General features: G+C 44.3%; 1 protein-coding gene across 2 annotated transcripts in view; it reads right to left on the bottom strand.

The window, feature by feature from the left end:
• Nucleotides 1–9444, bottom strand: part of SMG1 (SMG1 nonsense mediated mRNA decay associated PI3K related kinase) — a 60869-nt gene extending 51425 nt beyond the window's left edge. Inside the window, exons 1-2 of one of the 2 annotated variants that reach the window (XM_064725506.1) lie at nt 9139–9444; nt 222–385 (exon numbers count right to left, since the gene is read on the bottom strand). In XM_064725506.1, the coding sequence (XP_064581576.1) occupies nt 222–385; nt 9139–9227 (253 nt within the window). In that variant the 5' untranslated portion in view covers nt 9228–9444. The remainder of the gene's footprint in view (nt 1–221; nt 386–9138) is intronic. The other variant, XM_064725507.1, reaches the window with a different exon arrangement.
• Nucleotides 9445–23982: the final 14538 nt, after the last annotated feature.

The following is a 23982-nucleotide window of genomic DNA, read 5'->3' on the forward strand; positions in this document are numbered from 1 at the left end:
ATGCTTTTCTCAGTATTCACAACAACCACAGCAATTCTTTGATGCCTGACTAATCTCCCAAACACTGATACTGTGGCAATGAGACAAATCAGTTCACTGCCTTTTTGGGGGGAAGGGGAAAAAAAAAACCAAAACAAAATAAGAGTTTCTCCACCATTTCAGCTTCCTGCCTTTCCCTGCTCATCCCCTCACAATCACACGTGAAATAGCAATCTGGGTACCTTTTTCTTCATTCTGTATGTCAGTGTGGACTCTGATATCATCGTGTCTTTGCCGAGACACCACAGCTGAATTTGAGGGTTGTAATCCATAGGAGGCAGAACTGCCCCGATCTCTGGATGAAGAATATTTTAAATTGTCCTGGTCAGCTGATGCACTGTCAGTTCTACAAAGAGAAAAATATTTTTTTTATGTAGGGATATAACAGAAGCGGGATTCACATTCACTTATAAATGCAACATACTTAAATGACAATCCCAAATGTATTTCACTAAGTCAAAAAAGTTGTTTGTCTAACCTGTTGCTTAAAAAGTGACCTTAAATTCACATTGGGACAGGAATTGACTAATTATCACAGCAACATGCAAAGGAAATGCATTCTAGTGTGCCAGTGCCTTTTCTGATGACCTTCTCAAGTCTCTTTCCAGTTGCATGTCTGTACAAGGAAAACATTACTTCCCAGAGGTGACAAATAAAACACAACCAGTCCAGGTATGTATCACAGCTGGATGACACAGCCCACCATTTGTGAAAGTCATCACTAATCTACAGATGAACATTTATGTAATATGCCATGGGCCTTACTCAGCAACATAAACCCTCTTATTAGATGGAAGAATGTAACTGATCATCAGCACAAAAATCACATCTGAAGTTTTTACAAAATAAAAAAGGAAGGAAGCAGAGTTTACTGTGAAAAAACTGAAAGGTAAATTAAGAGCTGTGATCCTTAAGTGTAAATGTCTACAGATAAAAGGCAACTTAAAAAAAAATGTGCATTAGGTTTGAACCACTCTCCTATCAGAAAACTGATATAGACCAGGCTAAACTTTTAAGGGAAAAGATTAGAATTATGAAATCAACTCTTCTCCCTGGACACACTAAATGGTTTAATTTTTAAACATACAGGACTCTAATAATAAACATGTGTGCATGAGACTTCAGAACGTAAACTCAACCAATCACTTTAAATACACTCTTACGAGCAACAGTGGGGGGATGACATTAAAACAAATAAAGCAATACCCATCCAAAGGAAAGTCAGCAGAATTTCACTCAACTCCAGTGTATTTGGAATCAGACTATTCAGATTATTCACAACAAGCTTTCCCTACTCTAAAGATCTACTATTTTTACTTAAACTTTTGGATAGTTCATTCGATTATTTAGCAAAAAAGCAGGACAGATCACTTCTGTAAATTAACTACAATATGTGTAAGGATAAACACCACATGTCCTTAAAGAAAATTTCTTTCATTTTTCCTTTTCAAGACAGGACTGTGATTAGAACTGGTAGACAAATTCAGGAAAAAGGGAAATACATCTCAAGGCCAAAAGGGAAAAGCACAGGTAAACTTTTTGATAAGCAGTTGTTACTTAAGCAGTACTAAAGCCTTGCTACTGTCCAACACAGCTCAGCCTCAGTACAACTGGAAGAGGAATACCATGAGCACTGACACTTGCAAAATCAACTACAATTAAAGATACACATTTTATTCTCCTGAGAATGTTAAAAGACACTATATTATCAGTTTGGAACAATAAGAAAACTGTACTTGTGTTCTCACAGTGCAAGTTGATATTACATTTGCTTGGCAGGTATTATTCCCTTTTGCACTGTAAGCAAGTTCATTTTTAGACATACACAGTAGGACAGTTTTTCTCACTCAGTATTCACTGTGCCATCACATCTACTGCTTTGTTGGGCACTTGCTTGGACTATTTGAAAAATAGGCTATGCTACTCCAGAGGCAAAGCCTTAGTAAAAGTCTCTATTCATGACAGTTAGCTAGGATTGTAAAAATCTTTATTTAATTGTTCCACCATCATTCACCTAAGCTATGCTGAACAGGAAAGTTCTGCACTTCACATGGTATGAACTTCAAATGTGACCAAATCATGTACAAATTTCCAGACATACACAGAGACCCCAGATCTTCTTGCCCTAAAACCTCCCAGTTCACTTTGAGCAATAGCATTAGCCTTTCAATGAAACAGGCTGACAAATTTTCAGCTGGCAAATTGAAGTACTGATGGCTTCTTACCTTTACCTTCCCAAAGGGCATCGCTTTTTTTAAGGCAATGTGCTGTAAACTGAATCATCTCTAACTGTCAGCCATTAACACTGAAATTCCTACGTCTGTAGAAAAGCTGATTAAATGTACAATTTTTAACACTGTTCTGTGCATCCCTATCAACTGAAGGACTACACATGTTCTCAGCTAACCCCACTTCCCACAGGACAGCCTGTGAACGCTTTGTAAAATTTTCCATTGTGGTAAAATACGTGAGCCTATTGTTTCCCCAGGAAAACCCACACACTCACTTCATTCTGGCTTCTGGAACAGCCAACTGCAAGCCAACCTGCTCACACTTTATCACCAACTAAAAGGTGAGTCCAATTTTAGTAAAAAATGTAATTTTTCTCCTATATATCAATTTAAGAGACAATAATGCCCACTGACAACACTGTTCCCACTACAATAAACATGTAGCTTCAGTAGAATAGAAACTCCTGGCTATCTTTATGAGACAGAGAGAAAAATCATCCTAGAAAGATGCTGGTATCTTGTGACCCAACCAACTGCTGTGGCCTGTATTGCCTGGAAAGGGGACTTCCAATGGGAAGGAGCTCATAAGGAGCTGCACAGCAGAGGCAGAGCAGAGGAGTGACAGACTGTGCATTTCCAGCTGCCCAGGGGCACTCACCACTCCTCAGGGGGAAGGGAACTCCAGAGCTGCACTGGGGGCTCCTGCAACACCACTCTGGGCACTTGTGCCAAGGGCTCATCAAGAGCTGGGGCTGTGACCCAGCACCTGCCCCTGTGCTCCAGACACCTGGGTGCCACTGCTGTGCACACTCACAGGCACACACACTCCATTTCCAAACCCATTTCTCAAAGATACCATTTCTCATGACAGGAATGTGGTTGCTATTTTGAAAGACAGCCCCTCAGAACTCAAAGGCAGGCACTCTGTGTGAAGGTACTTGCCAAAGTTTTAAAATAATTACATTTTCTGCCTCCCTCCAGCCATTCCCCCAGGCAATGGGCAGCACTGTAGTGCTGGTCACCTCAGCCCATGCCTGCATTTCAGGAGGGCACAGTTCTGCTCACATGGTGATATTTACACTGAAATTGCACCAAGCTGATGGCAGGTTACACGACAGACCTAATGCTCAGCATTAACCTAAGTAACAACAAATTTAGGTTAAATACATCGTCACACATCTAACAAACATCATATATTGATAGAGTCTCAAAGTACAAAGTTAGCAACAGATAAGCAAAAATACAAATGCTATATTAGATGAAATCAAAATGGGAAACTGCAAAGATGAACATGACTATGATTACCTTATACTGTAGCTTCCAAAGTTTATTTGGCACACTGCATTACTTCTACCTGAAAAGCTCACTGATGGAGAGTAAACAAAGTACTTCAAGAGCTCACATGAGAGTTTTCATCTGTGTCTGGTTCTGGTGGAAGACTGCCCATCACCACCAAGTGGCTGCAGACACTGTTTTAGCAATATCCTTAAACAGAAGATACTGCATCCAGTTTTCTGCAGGGTGATTTTAAACCTGCCTTTGTCCAACAGGAAAAGAAAATAGTTCACCCACATAAATAAGCAGAAATAGCCACTAGTGTGTCCTCCCTCTCCAAAAAGGCTGCTTATTTTTTTCCACTGGCATACAAAGGGAAACCGACTATTCAAAAATAAGTCTACTATCTCATTTCATCAAAAGTATAAATTTAATTTGACTTACCAATTTGTCTGACTGAAGAGAGCACAGCTAAGAGCAACTAGTTTAACTTACCCAGAAAAAAAAAGAAAAATAGATCAAAAATGCATTGATATTTTTGTTATATGGAAGCCTTAAGAATTTTTGTCCAATAACTTGCTACAATCTAGTGTATACTGTTCATTATGGGTAGCTTTTTCAGAACAACCCTGCCATATGGACATTATTTTGAGACAAAAATCACTTAATTATTCTATTTGATTTTATTTCCAAGTACAGAACCTACATGAAAGATTTATTCCAAGGCAACTCTACTGAGTGAGCTCTATTATTACCCAAGTCAGTTGACTTCATTTGCTTACTTGCTCTATTTGCCAAGTTTATTTGAAGTAATGTCAATAAATTCTTCATTACTGAAATTAAGTATCAGTAAAATATTTAAAATTTTAAAGAGTCACTGTATTCACCCAAATTAACAGCGTCCCACCAAGTTTCTGACTGTTCTGCCACTGGCATGCAGAGATTCTTTTTGCCATGATCTTCTCATCACTTGATCCATCCTGCCAAGCCAGAGCCTGGCTGAACCCACCCCAAAGCCAACTTCTGCTTCTTCTCTGTGCTGAGAAAATACAAGAGGCTGTGTTTTCTATTCATGAAATAACTAATTAACTATCTTCGCACTGCAATTCTGCCAGCTCCATTGCTGGACATCTACCTGCCATCACAGCAGCATTTCAAATCACCTCTGATTCTGTGTCACTCCCTTCTCAGAGAGCAGCTCACCAATTTCATTCTGTTCCCCACTGGGCATTATGAGAAGGGAATGTCAGGGAAGGGAATCACATTCACACATCCTCTTTTTCCACAGGTGAATTCCAACAGACATTTTGGGGTACAGGATGTTGAACTAACTGAACCCTTGGTCTGATTTAGTATGGCTGTTCTTGAATGGAAAACAATCCACATTCCAAGTTTCTTCTGCTTCCCACTGACACACTTTCATCTTCTTTAATCTTTCTCACATCTCACTCTCCTCTGTCTTCACATTAAAAACAAAGGTTCTTACATTACAAATCTCATCTTCTCCATTTTACCAAAACCCAAAAAAAAGCTTGGGAAGGTGTGAGATCAAAGAGTTATCATCATACTTAACACAAAAGTGAAAGGAGATCAAGAATTATGGCTGCAACTCCAGAACTGAACCCATTCCTGTTCAGCATCTCCCACATGCAGTCCACTGAATCTCCTCCCAAGGCTTCCATTGATATTTTCACAATGGAACCTTAAAACTGATCCTACATCTCATTTTTAAGCTGCCTTAACATCACTGACTACTTTTCTCTGTCCTGCCCTATCTCAGCCTTTGCTCTCCTCTCTCTCAGCTACGCCTGAAGGGACAGAAGTCATCTCCACTTTCACTCTACATGACTCTACACCCATTCTTAGGTAATCACAGCAACAGCCTCAAACACCTCTATGTTGCCAACTTTCAGGTCTCTCACCCATGCAAACAATGGTTTCAGCCTATTGCTAACAAATTTTACAGGTACTTTGTTGTACATGCAAGCACAGAAGAAACAGTCTCTGTCTCAACTTTCCTTCTACCCAGCACTGCTACCATCACCTGTTTCTCATTCACTGCCTGGATGCAGCATTATGACCAGACAATTTCCACAGTGAGAGCTTGCTCTTCCCCTCACAGCCATGTGCAAAGCACTGCTCTGAGCAGCACTTTCTTGGGCCATTTGGTCTAACGAGTTTCTTTGCTCCCTGCCAATATCTCACAACCTGTTTGAAATAAAGACAGGGTACTTACTTGTCCTCAGTTACAAACTTCCAGCCAATTTGCTGGAAGGGCTGCTTAGGCCACAGTTTACCTGGAAGGAGACCATATTTTTACTGCCTTGTCTCATCGAGTCTAAACCCATGAGGACCAGGCAGTAACTTGGTTTGGCAAGCACCATGCTAACAGAAATTAGTAACTTGTAACACTGACTTATACTGTAGGAGAGGACACATGCCATTTTCATTATTTCAGTACTAAAACCTAATAGGATACTTCTGGAAACTTGCTCAGATGTGAAAGATGTTGTTTTACACTTTTTCATATTCTCCCCTGCTAACCTACATTTATAATAGGTGAGAGAGAGAGAGAGGTCCTGTTAATTAAAATTTTGTCTTCCTTTTCACACTTTCACCTAAGAATGCCATAGTGCACCCTGCACTTGATAACCTGCTACCCTGCACTCACACTCCTGCATTTCCTCCCAAAGAGCAGTGCTGCTTGTTTCAGTCCATAATTAGCCCTCACCACTCTAACACATGAACTCTGCTCACACACAAAACCTGCACATTGAAATGATTTTATTTCTTGCCTCAAGAGTTGTAACAGGGAAAATGCAGTGAAATCTGCTGAACAAAGAGAAAAGAAAGAAAGAAAGAAGCAAAGGTCTAGACAGCTGCAAAGATTAGGAGAAGGGGGAACAAACTCTTATTAAGTCTTCTCGAGAAATCCTTCAGTGTTCTCTGTCACATCCATCCAACATCTGTCTACAAAGTTTTTGTGTTGCTATTAACTGAGTCTGGTACACAGCAGTGCACAAAGTGATACCCCCCTGTACATCAGGACAACTTCTTCCTCTGTAACACAGGCAGCTCTATCTGCACACACACTGCTGGAAAACCAGTCCATGATGTATGACTGCATACACACACACAGAAAAGAAATCTCATTTTCATTAAAAACTACTTTTTCTTAAAAATAGCTTTGCACTCCAACTTTCAGTTTCACACTCTGTTCACCACAAGCCCCAGTGCTGATCAGAATTACTGAAAACTGAGAGGAAATCTGGACCTACTAATGAAAATCAATCTAGTCACTTTTACACACACCAAAAAGTGCATTTGAAAACAATCCATCTGATGATACACCCATGTATCAGCAGTTCCTTTTTTTACCCTTAGGAACTTGAAACAGCTACAATTATTACAGCTTTCACTACTTGGGCCACTTCCTTCACCTCTTCCACACCCTGCAAGAAAGCATTTACCAGTATCACCTGAAGTAAATGGAACCAACAGCCAGCAGAAAGGGGAAGGAAAGAATATGTGGGTATATTTGTGTTGCGGGGTTTGTCCAAGATCATATTTCAAATTATGAAAGAAACAAAGACTGTCAGTTTTATATAAGAGATCTCCTTTCAACCGTGCATATGAATCACTTTCAAAAATTAGTTAACACCAACTAGACAGCCTGATTTAATCTCTGACCTGTCCTTAAATTCATAGTGTAGACTCAGGTTTCCCATCACCAATCTTTCTGAGATGTAAAAAAATGGAGCACTGCACATAGATGAAAATGTGCTGTGCTTGGGATTGTGTGAACATTTCTGATTCCTGGTATCCCCCACAATAATAATAATAATAGGAAATTATACAGTTAAATTCTGAGAAGTGTCAGGACCAGCACAGAGGTGCTGGCTATTTCTCAGCAGAAGCAGTTGATCACACAGCATGATGGAAACAGAACAAGGCCCCATCCATGCTGGGCTCCCTTAGGCTGCCACACTTCCCCTGGTGCTCTCAGAGCTTCGGCTCTGCTGTGGCTTTGTGGCAATTTGTGACAATTGTTTCAGCAGCCCAGGTCACACAGCTGTACTGGAGAGCTAAGGAGGCACCAGACTACAGGGAACACACCAGAGCCACACATGGAGGTAACTTCTTAAACCTTTTCACCAGGCAAAGCATTTCTGCAGCTACACTCTTACTGTCAGCCTTAACTCTACTGAAGCCTCTGTAGGCAATACTACATTGGATAAAATCAGCTTCCTAGCCCTCAGAAAATGTATTTTCTAGATAAAAAGACAGAACTCATGAAAAATCCATTTATAGAAGTCATCCACTGCAAAGACACATCCAATTTCTTCCAGGTGGAAAGGTCATGAGTTAGGGCCCAGAATTACAGACTGCAGCCAAGAAAACTGAAGTGAAGAAGTAGGTAAGGAGTAAGAGATCAGTCTTCTTAATTCTCTCCCCCAAAAAAATCTAGATGCTCTAAGAAAATTTCACCAATAATGTTCGTAAGTTCTTAAGTGAGGAAAAAAGAGTAAGTTATGTGACTAAGTATCTCAATCACAGAAGAAATTAGAATTTAAATAACCATGCCCCATACACCATTAAGAATTGAACAGCCTCTAGCACTGGCCCTAGAGGCTGGGCTGTTAGCCTGTTTGCTGTTCAAGCAAAAGGAAAACTTCTTTCACAGTAAATGCTGAAGTGACCTTCACATTCACCCAATTTTTCTAGTCCAAACTACATGAGACTGGGACCATCACCTGTCAATACATTCCCAAGCATGTGCCACTCTGGTCTCTACTGGAAAGTTTGTAAGTCGGGTCTCATGTTGCGTTAAACTTTCAAAAACTCTAAAAACATATTTTTTTAAAAACCCTACGACACACCAATTTTTTTTAGGATTTCTACATGACAATTTTGACGTTGAAAACAGCAAGACTGAGCAGCAGGGCAAATACACTGGCATGAGATAGATTAGAAATAATAAGGACCTGAAATACACTCTCTACATCTAACTAAAGAAATGAACAGATTTTGAATTTTACTAAAACGTGCCAGATGTAAACACACCTAAAGCCTTACAACACATTTTAAGTAGGCTGGGGTGAGAGCTTATATAGATCAACTATTCTCCCCTGATTGTTAAAAAAAAAAAAAAATCCAAAATAAACCTATGTAGTACGGTGTTAACCCTCAAAAAACCACGAGTACTCCTGCAGCCTCAGCTCTTCCCTGGCTGTGCTCCAGCTGAAAACCAGGCTGAGAATACGGGACCCGAGCCCACCCCCGCTTCCCCGCGCCGCGGCCGCCAGGCAGGGACGCGCTGCCCGCAGGCACACACCGGCCACCGGCCGCACTCGTTACAGGCCGCGGGAGCTCCCACCCCGCCGAGCGCTGACACACCGGCCCCGTCCCGCCTCCGGCAGACGCGGCCCCGTCCCGCCGCCTGGGCCCGCCCGCCCTCCCGCGCTAGGCCCGGCCGCCAGGAAGTGGCTCCGCCGCCGCCCCGCTCCCCCAGGCCCGGCGGTGGGGCCCGGCCGAGCCGCCCGCCCCGCTCTCACAGCGCCGAGCCCGCGCCCCCGGCCCCAGCCCTACCCACCTGGGTTGCCAGTCATTCCAGCCCCGCGGGTGGTAGTGCTGCCTGCTGCCGGTGCCGCTCAGCCGAGACCCCGGGGCTCTGCGGCTCATTACCTTGCCCGAGACGGCATGGCCGGCCGGGCAGCGGCGCGGGACAGGGCGGAGGAGCAGCAGGAGCAGGAGGACGCGGGGGGAGAGGCGCGGGCGGCGGCTCCTCACTCGCGCTCCGCGGGCGGTGCTGCTGTCTCACAGCGCAGGGAGGGGACGCGGCCGCCGCGGCTGCTCCGGCTGCTGCCCGGGCGCGCAGCACGCCGGGATGGCGGACATGAGCCGCCCGCCCCTCCGCGGGGCACGCCGGGAGGGCGGGCACGGGGCGCGGGGGCGGCGGCTCCGCCTCCGGCAGCCGCGGGACGGGATCCCCGCCCGGGGGGTCCCCGCTGCTCTCCGCCCGCGCCTCCCCCGGGAGCGGCTGGCCGGCGGCGGCGCCGCCCCGGGCGGTCACAGGGGTGTCAGCCCCCGGCCCTGCGGGGAGCCGGTGACAGCCCTCAGCTGCCGGGGGAACCCGTGCGGGAGGGCAGCCGGGGTGTCCCAACGCCAGCAGCGTGAAGGGATCGCGGAATCCCTGGGGTTGGAAAAGACCTCTGAGATCATCGGGTTCAACCTCTCTGCGAACATCACCACGTCAACTGTACCATGACACCAAGTGCCACGTCCAGTCTTTCCTCCGGGGACGGTGACTCCACCACCTCCCTGTGCCGCCCATTTCAGTGTCTAATCCTTCTTGTGAACTTCTTCCTAATAGCCAACCTAAACCTCCCCTGGGCGCAGCTTAAGACGATATCCTGAGAGTCAGGGTACCCCGGGCCCCGAGGGCACCCTGGCGCCTGAGGAGCCCCGGTGTGCCCGTGACACAGCGGGAGGCGGCGGCTCTCAGTCCCCAGCTGTGAGGGGAGCCCGGGGATCCCAGACCCCGAGTTCCGAGGGGAGCCAGTAGACCCCAGACCCCGAGTCCCGAGGGGAGCCAGCAGACCCCAGACCCCGAGTCCCGAGGGGGCCCCCGGCACTGCGGAGCCGAGGTTTCCAAGGCATGAGGGGGGCCTGGGGCCCCTGAGACCCGGGAGCAGCCGGGGCTGACAGGACCGGAGCGGGGCTGGAGGGCGGACCCTGCCCTGCTGCCATCCCCCCTTCCCTCCGCACGGGTCTGTCCGTGCTGCCCCACGCCCGGCTGGAGTCTGTGGGGAGCTGTGTCCCTCCGGATGGAGCAGATCCCCATCCCCACGCTTCTCCCATTAGGGCACGCCGCCCGTGCATGGGTGACGGGGAGTCTGATGTTCAGCAGTCATCAGCAGAAAGCTGACCAGGCCCACATTAAACACTAAACCCCTAAGGTTTCCCCATCTTCCTCACAGGAACCTTCAAAAATGCATTTCAAAAGCCAAATCGTGCCATTCTAAGCCCGGATGCATATCCATGTATCTCCACGGCTGTCCGTGCTATCCTCCAAAGCTATCTTCACAGCTCCTGGAAGGGCATTTGGTGCCCACTGTTGGCATAGCCCGTCTCTTACCGGGGAGGCAGACAATTCTGAGGAGAGAAAAAAGGTCACCTCCATTTGGTAGATATTCTAAGGGCATTTCCCCCAAAAAGGTGTGTACACTGTCTGTGGCATATTTTTATTTTTCCTGCAAGGTCTGGAAACTTACAAGATCTGATTCATTAAGTCCAATTCCTGACAGCAGACTATTCCTTAGTTATGAAAAATCACAATAGTTTAGTTAGATATTCAGCAAAGAGACATGAGTAGACAAAATCTTTTTTTAATTGCAATATCTGAGGCTGGAGACCACTGCAAGACCTGAGGAGACTTCTGAAAATCTCCTGTGCCTATTTCCATATTAGAAATCCTTGTACTATGCCAGGGTTCTGTTGGAGTCTTCCCTCAGACAGATGGCATCCTGCTGCCTCCCTCGGACTCTGCTGGGCAGCCCTCACCCTGCTGATACACTGCTATTGCCTTGCACTCACTTAGCAATGCCTGCAAGACACAGCGATTTCAAGATCAATTTCAGGACAAAAAGAAAAAAATGCATCACAAGGCTTCATCACAATAAAATGCCACTTCTATGCAATGACCCCTGGCCATCAGTCTGACTTTCAATTGATGTACACTTGTGTATCTTAAGTGAATTAGTTTTCAAAAACCAATAAATTCCGTAAGCCATGGCAGATTTTTTTCCTGTCCTTTATAATTGAGATTGATATCCAAAATTACGCAATACACCACAAAATTATTTTCTGTAAGTATAACAACAGTACCTGCTGCAAATTTGCTGACCCTTCCCAATTAAGTCAAGCAGATTCTCTGCCCCAGCGATGCAGCAAGTGATTCTTTTGGTTTCATTACTGAGTAGCATCCCAGTGGTAACAAACATGAATCACTTAAGGGAAAAGGTAATAGTACCAACTTATTTTTAACTGCACTTCCAATTAATTTTCCCAGGGGAGGCAAGAAAGCAACCTGGATACTATGACAAACAACTGCCTGTATCCACCAGGAGTTTAAGAACAGCTGATTTAGTGTTCAGTGAAGTAAATTTTGTATCAGAAATCCTGTATTCTAGTGGTGAATTTGCTGCAGTCTGTGTGATCTAATGCAGATCCCTCTTCAGAGTGCAGTTGTCTCCATTTGGAAAATGTATCAGAGATGTTCAGCTTTCTAAACTGCCTTTGTGCACAGCCTTAACACTGTAAGATATTATATAGCTACCAAAATAAAAGATATTCTAGATTTGTTTTTACAAAGATTATTATATTATGAAATTTGAATGGTATTAAAGATATTAGTTAAAAAGCTCATCAAGATTTGTGAGATAGAGTAATAATTATTCCTACTGCATTTTCTCAGCAGATTTCAATCAGCCAAAGATGGATAAGGCCATTCAGATATCACACTAGGAATTAAGAAACCCAGGGAAGCTGAGGCCAGGATTTTCAAAACTGCCTTCTAAATTTCAGTCCTCAAGTTTGGAACTCGGATACTGAGTAGCCAGCCCAGACATCAGTTGGAGCTGTACATTCTGAAGTCTTGCTAAAAATTAAAGTGTTTAAATATGGACTATCTCAAAATAGAAATATATGTACTTAAAAGACCTGCCTTTAATTCCAGAAGTAGTCGATGACACTTGTGGAGATACGTGCCCTGTCTCACTCCTGGGTGTATTCTCGCTCTGCTCCATCAAACTGCCCACATCCATCCTAATGCACAGCTCTGACGTGACAGACACCGTGAACCACACTTTCCCTGCTTTGTAATTCATGCTAATGATTTCTCTATTTAATATATCAAAGAAAGCTGCATTAATCTAAGTGTTATTTTTAGTGGGAATGAAGTGCAGATTGTATATATTTAATGTGCTGAAATTGGGTGGTAAGCACCATATTGCGTCTTTTACCCCTCGCTAATTTATTTCCTTACTAAGCAGTACGTCTGAAGAAACCAGCATGTGCTGAGGATTGCAAGTCACTCCTGGCCCTTGGCTCCCTCTGATTCATAATAAAGCTACAGATTGAGAGAAAAACAATCACCAGCCATGAGAGGGAAAGAGATGCTATTTCCTCTTGTGGAAACAGGACAGAAGCCAAGGAGCAAAACAGTATTTAACCAGAGCAGAGAAGCACCAGTCGCCAAGATCCTGTAGTCTGTGTATTTCAGATAGATGCCTCTTAAAAATTAGAAAGGATTCTTAGAGGATTTACTCCCTATACCTGCCAATTCTACTGTTTTGATGGCAGAACCCAGTTTCTAGCAACAACCACCCAAATTTTAGTTGACTGGCCCCACAGATTATTCTAGGCACAGCAGTCTCAGAGCACATTTGGTGTGTGGCCAGTCTGTGCAGCCATGAGAGCACAGGGTGTCCAGAACACGTTGTACTGGCGGCTCAGGCACAGCCCCCAGGCGTGCACAGGAGCTCCCCCAGGACTCCCACTGTGCTCTCATTAAAAACCTGTGCAGGTGCAGGGATCCACAGAGATCTCTGCCCAGCAGGGACACTGTCCAGCAGCAACAAATGCTGCAGCCCCTGTTGAGGCCTACCTTGTCTCATCCCAAACTGGAATGTTTCCTTATCCTATGAGGTGTATTGATACAGCAATCCAACGTACAAATAATTCTAATAACAATGTATATTGAACTATTAGTTCACCACCAGTTTGGAGTTGAAAATCATTTTAGTGTAAAAAGTCAATCTTTTGTTTTGGAATTCCAATTTGAATATCAACAAAAAATCAACTTTTAGCTTCTTTTACTTGTATAAAAGACTGGGGAAACATTGCTTTATTTTTTCTGAGTATTTATAAAGCCACTTTGAATTTAAGTGGGATAGCACATACAACCATCTGCTCCATTTCCTCAAGGTCTTTTAGAGGATATCTTTTCCTGAACAGTATTCCTCTACAACAGAGCAACAAATATAAGACATTCAATTTCTTAGAACTTGCTCTCCTGAATTTATTTATGATTATTACATCTTTGAGGTATTTTACATCTCCTAGGTGAGATATACGTCCCCTAGCATTATGTACAGTATATGAGTAAATATCTGAGTTCCTGTCACAGACATCATCCTGTCACAGATTTATTGCAGTGTGTGCTACATTAGTCCTTGTTAGTGCATATAAGCTGTTTCTTCATATTCTGTTTATTAACAGTATGTTTTTCTGTTTAAGGGTATACTTCCTTAAATGTCCTAGATATTATTACATATTACCAGCAACAGTCATACATAACATAAAAACTGAGCACTTCCATTTAAGTGACAGGTTTCTAAACAAGTAGTTGTTGCAGTAATTTTGACTTGATAAATACATAACTTAAACCAGTTTCAGATCTTTAAAACTTTAGGTCCTGAAAGTCCAAGGAAAAATAGTAGGAGAGTAAATTTTTTGCGGATACATGCAGTCATATTATATGTATTAAATTTCAGCCAGGGTAAAAAGGATGAGATAACCCGAAGCAGTAGTGTCCATGTTGGTTTCAGGAGAGTGAGAACTGCAGCAATCCTTTTCTGAGTTTTGGAATCCACACAGAGCTCCTTAGAGGAAAGTCATAGTCTGCCTGCAGTGTGTTACGTAGTTAAATTGACAGCATCGTAACAACTCCGTTACAAAAATTTTTCAACGTCTCTGAAAATCAAACATCGTGGAACAGCTGAATGTCTGATGTGTAGACAGCGCTGGCTGAGAATCAAATGTGCTTTTACTCACAGCAACTGCAAGGTGCTCCACGAGCAGCAACTCCCTCTCCTCTGCCCAGTGAGCCAGCACTGTCCTGCCCGAGATTTCTGTCACCTGCAAGCCAAGCCTGGCTGCAGATCAGTTCATGGTGCTGCAAGAGCTGCCTGTTCAGGGGCTCTGGGGAGATTTGTGCTGCTTGCATGATCCCTGAGAGCCTGGGCAGAAGCCTGAGAAGCACTGCATGCTGCAGGAGGGAAAAGCTGAGTCGGGGCTCACGAGCAATTGCACATGATGAAATGCTGCACAGTGTGGAGCAGAGCTGGCGTGCTCCGTGCTGCACTGCAGAGAAAGGCAGAGTTGCAGCAAGAAGCAGTTAGCTCTCACCATGGATGCCAATAGTAAAAGACTATTACACTCTGAAGCCCTTTTGAAAAATTAATGGTGTACTTGATGCTTCACCTTTCTGGTGAATCTGAGAATTTCCACCTGTTAAAATAACTGCTCTTGCATATAAATTTTCGTGCTCTGCAGACCCAAGTTTATGTCATGTTTGTTGAAAGGGTAATTTGAAAGAGGCTGGCAGGAAAGTATCAAGCCTTCAGGTGTAATAAGCCCAGGGAAATTTGTTTGAATGGTGTAATGAATCCAACTTGTTAATTTAGATCAGTTTGGTGCTTATGTTGATAGTGGAGTGCTATGAAAATTAAAAGAAAAATTGGTCTAAAAGGTGCAGCACAAACAGAAGTGAAACATACAGTAAACTCCCTCAAGGTATTTATCCTTTAATCTTCTCTAACTTTAATTCCTTTTTCTAGCCTCATTTTCCTACCTGTTTTTTAATGTGTTCCAGATCTCAACATTACCAAGTCCTTATCTCTCCGTCTTTCCTTGAAGCCTCTGGAAAAGACTTTGATGAGATCAGTAGAGATGTCACTTGAGTCATACTTCGTGAGACAGCTCGATAACCAGCCTTTGTGAGAAAAAAAACGGTATCAGAGCATGAAAGAGAGGAGCCCTGGGTCCAGAAAGAGAGATTTAAGCAGCAAGTCCTTATCTCTTAAAGTTCAGTGCTCTGACCCAGACAGTGTTCTGTAGGACTAATTTTATGTGATGTACAACCAAATTTTCTGTCAGTTTTGCACACATTTATCAAGCACCACTCAGGTTTTCTCACAACCTTTCTAGGGCATTTTTGTGGAAACTCACAAGTTGAGGTGTCCAACCGCAAAGCTGGCAATGGAACCAAAAGTAATTCCTAGAGGAATTCCTAGAGGGCCTATGGTTCATCTGCTGGCCAAGGGACCATGTAAGCTCTTCTTTCATACAAAACCAGGTAAAAAGACAAAATCTTTCACATCTCTGGATGTTTGCATGATAGCATGCTAACAGGGTGGGAAAACACTCATCAGCAGAAAACAAATTGACTTGGATTGTGGCATGTGGATAAAATCGGGGTAAACACAGGGAGCAACAGCAGTTCCTCTGGTTCCTCTGCAAGGAGGGCACTGCAGAGTATGGGCATCCCTGTGACAGCAGTCACTGGCACTATCTAGAGCAAACCCAGGAGGGTTCAAAGTCTCCACCAGGGGAATTGAGGCCCCAGGCACTGCTTGGTTGAAATCTCACCTGCATAGTTGTTATTGCATGCTACTTTTGTGAGAAAGGCTGTGTCCATGGCTCAATAATGACACAATTCAGTCTGACTCAAAGGAGGATAAATTGCCTTTTACTGCCTGATACATGCAGTGCAAGGACTCAGAATTCCTTTGAGCCTATGAAAAGCTTGGTGTGGGAGAGCTGTCTAGCATTATGTAAAAGGGAATCTGATTTCCCAAATAACATACACGCATTGTAACCAGCAAATCATCTTCCCATAGTGCCTTGTATAAATCACTACAATTTGCAGCTTCTCTAACAACAGCCTTACAAACCACAGCTTCCTTCAAAAGCAACTTTGACTCATCTCCAGGCCAGGGTGAAAAAATAGCATGTGGCTTTGTACATGAAAAGCACACATTATTCCCAGTCAACCTGATTTCTGACTTTTCTCCGATTTTCAAGTTTTGCTTTTTTTCAGCCTTCATAAAATTATTTTAATTCAATTTTTGCATGTTTACAGAGCGAACTGCAAGGATTTACTCAGAAATAAGCAAAAGAAAGGCAGCATATCTCATCAAGCCCCACTGACTTGTTCTTTCAAATTTTTATTTTGTCATACTCCTTAGTCCTCAGTACTTGTGATTGCTCACATGAAAAGATGTTATTCTATAAACTGCTGTGTATCTTAAAGCTTTCTAGGCAGAAATTACATTTTTTTTAATGTTTAGAATAGTCAGACTTTGATCAGGTTGCCATCTTGAAGCATAACATAACATAATATTGTCTAATAATTCTGCTATAGAAGACAGCTTCATCATCTGAAGCAGAATGAGGCCTTAAACAGAGGACATCTCTCTCTGTCTCTTTCTCATTGTTCTCCTAGATCACATTTATGCTACACTTTTTCCCAGCTCCCTGTAACACCACCATCCTTCTTACCCACAGCCTGTGCACCAATGCACACAGAGCATTACAGCCCTATTAACAAACACAGTCAGTCTTTCATTCAGCTAGAAATGTTACATAAACTTACTGTTTTCTTTTGCACAAATTCCTTTTAATTCTTATTTGAGATATTAATTAGGTTGTTTCAACATATGGTTTGCAATTATTTGGTTCTTTCTGTTTCTTGAACTTGTTGTTCCACAGTCTTACAGATATGGTGATCCTTCAGAATGAATAAAATTAACTTTGCAATAATCACTAATGCACAAAGATAGTGCTTCATCATGGTGCTTTTTCTTGTTATTTCTGTTCACTGAATATAAAAACAGTCGATGTTTTGTTCTCTCAGCTCATTCATTCAGATGTTTTTGTAAAATACTGACACTAGAAGCTGCCCTGCATTTATTCCATGTCTGATGTGCCATTAGTTAAACACCTACTCTCCAGATAAATGGAATTTAGCTCCAAGCATGCAGACCCAATCCACCAACCCCTTAATGACATGTTTGCAAATCCATAAATCCTGGCTGTAAGCTTTCACCAACACACAGCTGAAGAACAAGCCAAGCCTTTAAACACCCAGAAGAAAACCCATGATGAGACCAAAAAAAGTGTCTCTGAGAAATATAGCCATATGAACCAGAGCTGCACATGGAATTGCTGCTTGGGCATAGCCACCCCCCTGAAATGCAATCCCATGTGTAGTGTGTACATACATACATTTCTATGGATACTAATTGGAATTTCAAATCTGGGATCCAAGTTGAAAACAACAAATCTAAGTTTGAGTGAAATATATCCTTTACCTTTTGAACTTCACAAGATTAAAAATAGCACTGAAGCAAATTACAAAGCAGCCCATCACTGCTGAGAGACACTGAAATTAACTGCTCAGGGTAGATTTCTAGTGCATTTCCTTCCTCTTTTCCTTCTGCACTGCCTGTGAGTGTGCTGGCTCTGTAATGCAGAGGGAGATTTTGGGGTGCACATCCTACACCAGCCCAGCTCTGGGTTGTGCTGAGCCAGCCTCAGTGCAGCTCATGGAAACAGCCCAATACACATCAGGGAGATGCACATCAGCATTTTAAAGCAATTTCATGTGCAGCCAACTGATGCTATAAATCAGTGAACAGAGAGTGATTTACATAAGTGACAGGGTGTATGTGAATCCTTTGGGTTTCCCAAACCCTACTTAATTAGAAATCACATGCCTTTGTAAAATATGTAAATTTGTACATTTTTGTTAAATGACTGAATTGATTAATTACTTCATGTTATTTATTTATTTATGTTCTGTGAGCTGGGTTCAGCTGTTCCTAGTACCTGTTGAATACTTATGGCCCTGTGTAGCACTAAGGTGGAGATTTGGAGGCTCTCTGGCTACTCACAGACTTTGGGGTCCAGATGGACCCTGACTTACCCAGGGAAGGTAACAGAGTCACTGTCCCCATCTCAGCCCTGCCATGTTTTTCATTTCCTACACTAGCCTTCCTGCCCCAGTAACCAAATGAGAGTCTGTGTGCTCCTGAGGTACTGCAGGGCATGGAGTGACACATTAATGCAAGCTGGAATTGAGGATTATGCTAATATGTCAGATTGTGCACTGGAGTGGGGAAACAGGGCAGGGAGCTGGGAACCTCAGCCTCAGCTGCCACCTCAGTGTCTCACCACAGAGCTGTAATTCCCACCTTGAACAGGGGACTTGATTATTTCATAGGCTGCCCCATTTATTTTCTCCTGCTTACTTGCATCAGCTTTAGAAGGGATCTTTCCATGGCATTAAGTCCCTGTGGGACCATTTTGCCAGGATCCTTCTCCCCTTGTGTCTCAGAAGGAAGATACTCTGGTGTGCTCAAACCCACTGCTGCAGGCTCCTCAGCTTTCCTGGGCAGCAGCTGCTGTAAATCCCAAGTGATAACTTCTCTTATGCCTTGCTTTTCTCATTAAAGCCTACACTTCTGTGCTGGCCAAAGTGGTTTGAGTGCACACACCTGGGCTCCTCCAGGCTGCTGGTGCCACTTCTACAGCTGGGCTGCTGCTGTCTGCAGTGCAGCTGTGCCCCAGCTCCTTGGGAGCCCGAGTGCCACCGTGTGACTGTCACCAACTCCGGGGCTGCCCCGAGGGGGTGCAGCCCATCTGCAGCAGCAGGAGGCTGACAAAACCAGCCAGGGATCCTCTCCCTGCTTGCCTGCCTCTGCTAGCCCTGCTGCACTGCTCCCTCCTGCCCTGCAGCTGAGTGGTTCTGTTTCCCTCTCCTTTGCAGTATTAGAGGGAGGCACTTTTCTTATTTTCACCTCTGTTCAGAATCCAGCAGAATGCCAGCTGGAGATCTGGAGAATGAGAGGGGTTTGGACCTGGAGAATGAGAGGGGTTTGGACCTGGAGAGCCATGCTAAGTAGCCAGGGCAAGAGTTTGGCTACCTCCCACACACAGGGCTTGTCTCAGCTTCCAAACTGTCCCCACTGAAGTCACCTCTAAGTGCAGCCCTGCCCTTAGAGCCACGCTGTGTCAGCTCATCTGGGCTCAGTACAACCAGTCCCTGGCATAGCCAGGCTGGACATGCAGGTGAGCAGCCAAAAATTAAACAGCACTTCTTGTTCTGAAGAGTGAGTTATGAAATACATATTCCTCGTGGGGCACTGGGGAGTTGCTAAATGAGTTTGTGATAGTCTCCATAGCAATGGAAAAGCATACTAAGAGGAGAAACCACAGAGAAGATGTATGCCAGAGATATGTCTCCTTGACAACAACCCAGGCATGGGACTCAGAGAGCTGCCTGGAGGAGCTAAAGCTGGATCCTCATGTCCTTCTCTCTGAAGTGACTCAGGACATCAGAAGGAGCTGCTCTTAATAAAAGCAACAAGCACCAAGACAAGAATAAATTAAACCACTAACACTGATTTACATGAGTTAGAAATATGTGGCTGGGTATATCAGTTCCTTTACATACCTATATGAATCATGTATGAATTTTATATATTCATATGCTGTGAAGTCAAGTATTCAAAAATTATCAATCTTACTCAAGGCCATGCAGCTGTCTCCAGTTGTCCTGTCTCTTTGCCTTTCAAGATATTCTTTAACAACATGATCAAGGAGACTTTTCTTGTAGGACCCATGCCTTGTTCAGCACAGTGGGCAGATGATGCTCACTGAATTGTTGAGTCAATATTTTGTCTTTTTCTTGTTCTTCAATAGCTTGCCTCAGGCCTTCTTTATTTCATGCAGTGCAAACATACTCACAAAGACAGAATAAATTCCCTCATGACAGCTTCTGCAGCAGTTATTATAGCAACCAAGTTAAATGCTACCAAACTGGAATAATGCTAAAAATATCAGCAAAAACCCAAAAACCCTGCAACTAAAAAAGGCAAAAAAACAGGAGACAGCAAGCCCAAACTTCTCCAGCTGTGCCGTTCACCAGCTCTCCTGCAGCCAACAAATCCAGTTGTTACATTTACTCTCATGTCTCTTTCTACTTGTCCAGATTTTGATATGTTGCTCCAGCCTTGGGACTACTGGAAGACTCCCCTCACATCTTGCTGAGTGCTGAGCCCCCTCAGGGAGAGCCTGGGATGGCTGTGTGTTCTGTACAGGAACTACAATACTTGGGGGGACCTAAAAAATATTCTTAATAAGTAATACCCAAGCAAGCAGGTCATCATTCAGTTTAGGGCTGGGTTCTCCCAGTGAACTTTGGCTCTCATTACAGAAATTGCTGCATAGACTTAGAAATGTAATTTTAAAACAAAGTGTAGGGCCCTGTTTTCTTTTTCAATCAGGTGCTTAATATTAAGCAAAGTCCATACCACGGTTTATTGACTGAATGGTGAAGGTAAAACATGGTATTTTCAGGCAGAGTACTGCAATGCAGGAAGTTCTGTCACTTTAAATTAAATTAAAATAATAGCTGAGTTGGTAGAGGTATTATTGAAATTAAATCCCATTGTTTCCCTCATCTTGCTTATAATTAAATGAAGTAATTGCTCTTGGATTGTTTAGGTGATTTAAAATTAATTTCATTGTTATCCTACTGCGTTTATTAGCTGACAGATGCAAATCTCCCAGGACCATTGAATAGCTCTGTTCCTCCTCCCTCCCTCCTTGCTGACTCTTCCCTTCCTTGGGGTTTGCAATATTCCTTGCAAATCAGGAAAAGCCCATGAATTCTCCTGCAGCAATGTCAACAGAGAGGACTTTACAGTTTGCTGCCAGCAGTCAGCTTTAATAAAAGGAAAGAAAGAAAGAAAAAGAAGGAAAAGGGAAATTGCAGTGAGTACCTGGGGCTCAGCTGGCTCCTGAAGTGCCAGGTTCCCCAGACAGGAGGATTGCTGAGAGCCCTCCCCTCCTGCAGCTCAGCTGCTGCTCAGTCCTGCCAGATCCTTCTGGTCCACAGTGAGAGGGAAAGGACCACCAAGGCACAAGGATGAATTTGCTGAGAGCTGGGTTCATCCTACACATGTAGCTGCTGGGACAGAATTAAGTACAAGCACATTGACTTTGGGCTCACCCAGCGCATTTTCTGCTAGCAGTCAGCTTTATTACTCCCTGTGGTCTTTCTGAGCATGTTTTTCATTTTCTCCACAAAATAGGGGATTTTTTATTGTACTTAGCCCAAAGCTGCACACACTGCCCTACTCCCTGAGGAAGTTTTTCTTCCAGAGACCATGATATCACCAGTGACTTGGACCTGGCTACTCTGGACACTGTGTGCAGACACTTGTGTGCCAAGTGAAAGAGAACAATGGCAAAATATCTCCAAGGCTGCCAACAAGAGAGACCATGGTGCAAGGTGCCTGCCTGGTAAGCCAATTAAATCCACAGTGCTTGAAGAGAGCTCAGAACACTTGGCGTGAGAGCACACCCCCACACAGGAGTCAGAAAACACAGCCTATCTTAAAAACCAGGGGATATTTCCTTAATGCCTTTTGTCCATGTGGGCAAAGCTGACAGTCTTCAGATGTCCAGAACTGCTGTGGGGTGCCAGGCATGAGCTTCTGAGAGCTCCCTCTGATGGGAGGAGGATCAGACACTCAGATATTGTCAGAGCTCACCTGAGTGCCTTCCTTTGGACACTCTGCCAAATCCCATGCCCTTACAGAACTGTTTTTGTAAACACAATACCAACTTTCCCACCTCCTTTCAATCTAGACCTTTCCCACCCTGTGTGTTTGTTCATCTCCCCTTCTTTCTCCTCAACCTCTCCTTTTCCTCTCTCACCCAGGTTTTGTTCCCAGGTGTGGTCCATGACCCTGTGGGTCACAGACATCAGGCAGGTGCATTCCTACATACACCTCCAGCCACTGAAAGACAGACAGACAGACTTCCCCAGCAGCCTGGGACAGCTTGCCATGGGCCAGCAGGGTCAGCTGCTGGCTGCCACCCACAGATACTATTACAGACCAAGGTGGTGAGCTCCAACATGGATTTAGATTCCTTCAGATGTCAGGAAGCCCAGATGAGGCTGCCAGCCCCCTCATATCATGTGGGGCAGACCCCAGCCCCTCTCAGGGTGTTGGGGTCCCTCGGGTCCCCCCTCCTGGCCACAGCTTCTGCAGGAGCCAGTGTGAAGGGGCTCCCTCCTGCCATGCCCGTGCAATTCTTGCTGTCAGCAGCAGATGGCCAAATATTACCACACATCCATAACATTTACATCCAAAAGGGCACATAATTGGGTAGAAATCGCCTTTCCTTGCCAGCATTTATTTATAAAATGGCATATGTACACTTGGCATTTACCTTTCTATATGCAACATTACTAAATGTGTGACAAATGGTGACACTCATTTCCTTTCCCACTCCTGACATGCTTGCCAAAGCAAAGAGCCTTAAGCAAACAAGTAGTAGGATAAAGCCTTGTCCTAAACCACGTAAACCTTATTTCTTATTTCAAATTTATTTTACAAGATAGAAAAAGCCCCCAAGGCCTGGGCCCAGCTGCAGCAAAGCCCAGGTGAGCAGCAGCTGGCAGAGCCTGAGGCATCTGGAATTTGGATGCACAAAGTGTTTCATTAAAGACATGAAAAGACCCAGCGAGGGCTTGGGCTGGCAGAGACACGGGTTCGTGGTTTCAGCTGGTTTGAAGGAGAGCACACAAAGCTTCTCCCAGTGTCTCACAGGGGCAGAGGGAGGGGCTTTACCTGCGCTCCTTAGCATTGCACGATGCCTGAAAACAATCGGTAGAGGCTCAGGTACTAATGTGATAAACAGGAGCCAAAAGGGAAGGAATCACCTCTCCAGCACCACCCCAGCACGTCAGTGCAGTCAGGCACACACTGGGCTGGTACAGCCAGGACACAGACACTGAAACAAGGCTGCACTTGCAGAGGATTGGAAGCACACACACCTCAGCACTGCATTCTCCATCAGCTCCTGGGGACCGTGGCAAAAACACACACCTGCCTTTGGTTACCTCTCCACTCTTTGGTGCTGCTTTCTGCCAGATCCATCTTCCCCAGGGTTGTTTGGAAAACCTACCCAGTAACTGGCTCCCCATCCTTTACTGTACATCAGTTAAAGAGGACAACATGAGAGGGAAAAGTTCCATCACTTCAGCATGCTTTAAGGGAACTATTTTCCTGAAATGCTGAGTTTCCAGTAGCTCAGAAATTGCCTTTTAATCTTAAAGTGATTAAAGATTACTGCAGGGTGCCAATCATAACCAAACCAGCTCTTTTTGCACTACTTGTGTAGCACTGGATTTTATGTTTCCTCAGAGCTTTGAGCTCTGTGCTAGATTGCCAGCAAGCTGGATAGAAGCACGAGCTACTGGAAAGGTCCTTGGTGTCACCATCAACTGCAGAAAATGCATGACTGCCCCATTCTCACACCCTACTTAATTTTTGGCTGACACTTACCCACAGTGGCAGCCTATAACTCTCGAGAACAAAGAATGTAGGATGGCTTTCTAAAAATGCATAATCTGGGGACCAAGCTGGCAAATAAGGCTGAATTGATATTTGATTTCTGCCTTTTTATGCTAAATCAATAGGACTACAGGTATGCACAGAGGACTTTCATGTTGAATGATAGCACTCACACCCCTTACTCCTCCCCACAGCAGCACACCCTACTCCAGACTAAACAG

Source organism: Zonotrichia leucophrys, chromosome 14, assembly GCF_028769735.1.
Source record: "Zonotrichia leucophrys gambelii isolate GWCS_2022_RI chromosome 14, RI_Zleu_2.0, whole genome shotgun sequence".
In the NCBI taxonomy this organism is placed as follows: Eukaryota; Metazoa; Chordata; class Aves; order Passeriformes; family Passerellidae; genus Zonotrichia; species Zonotrichia leucophrys.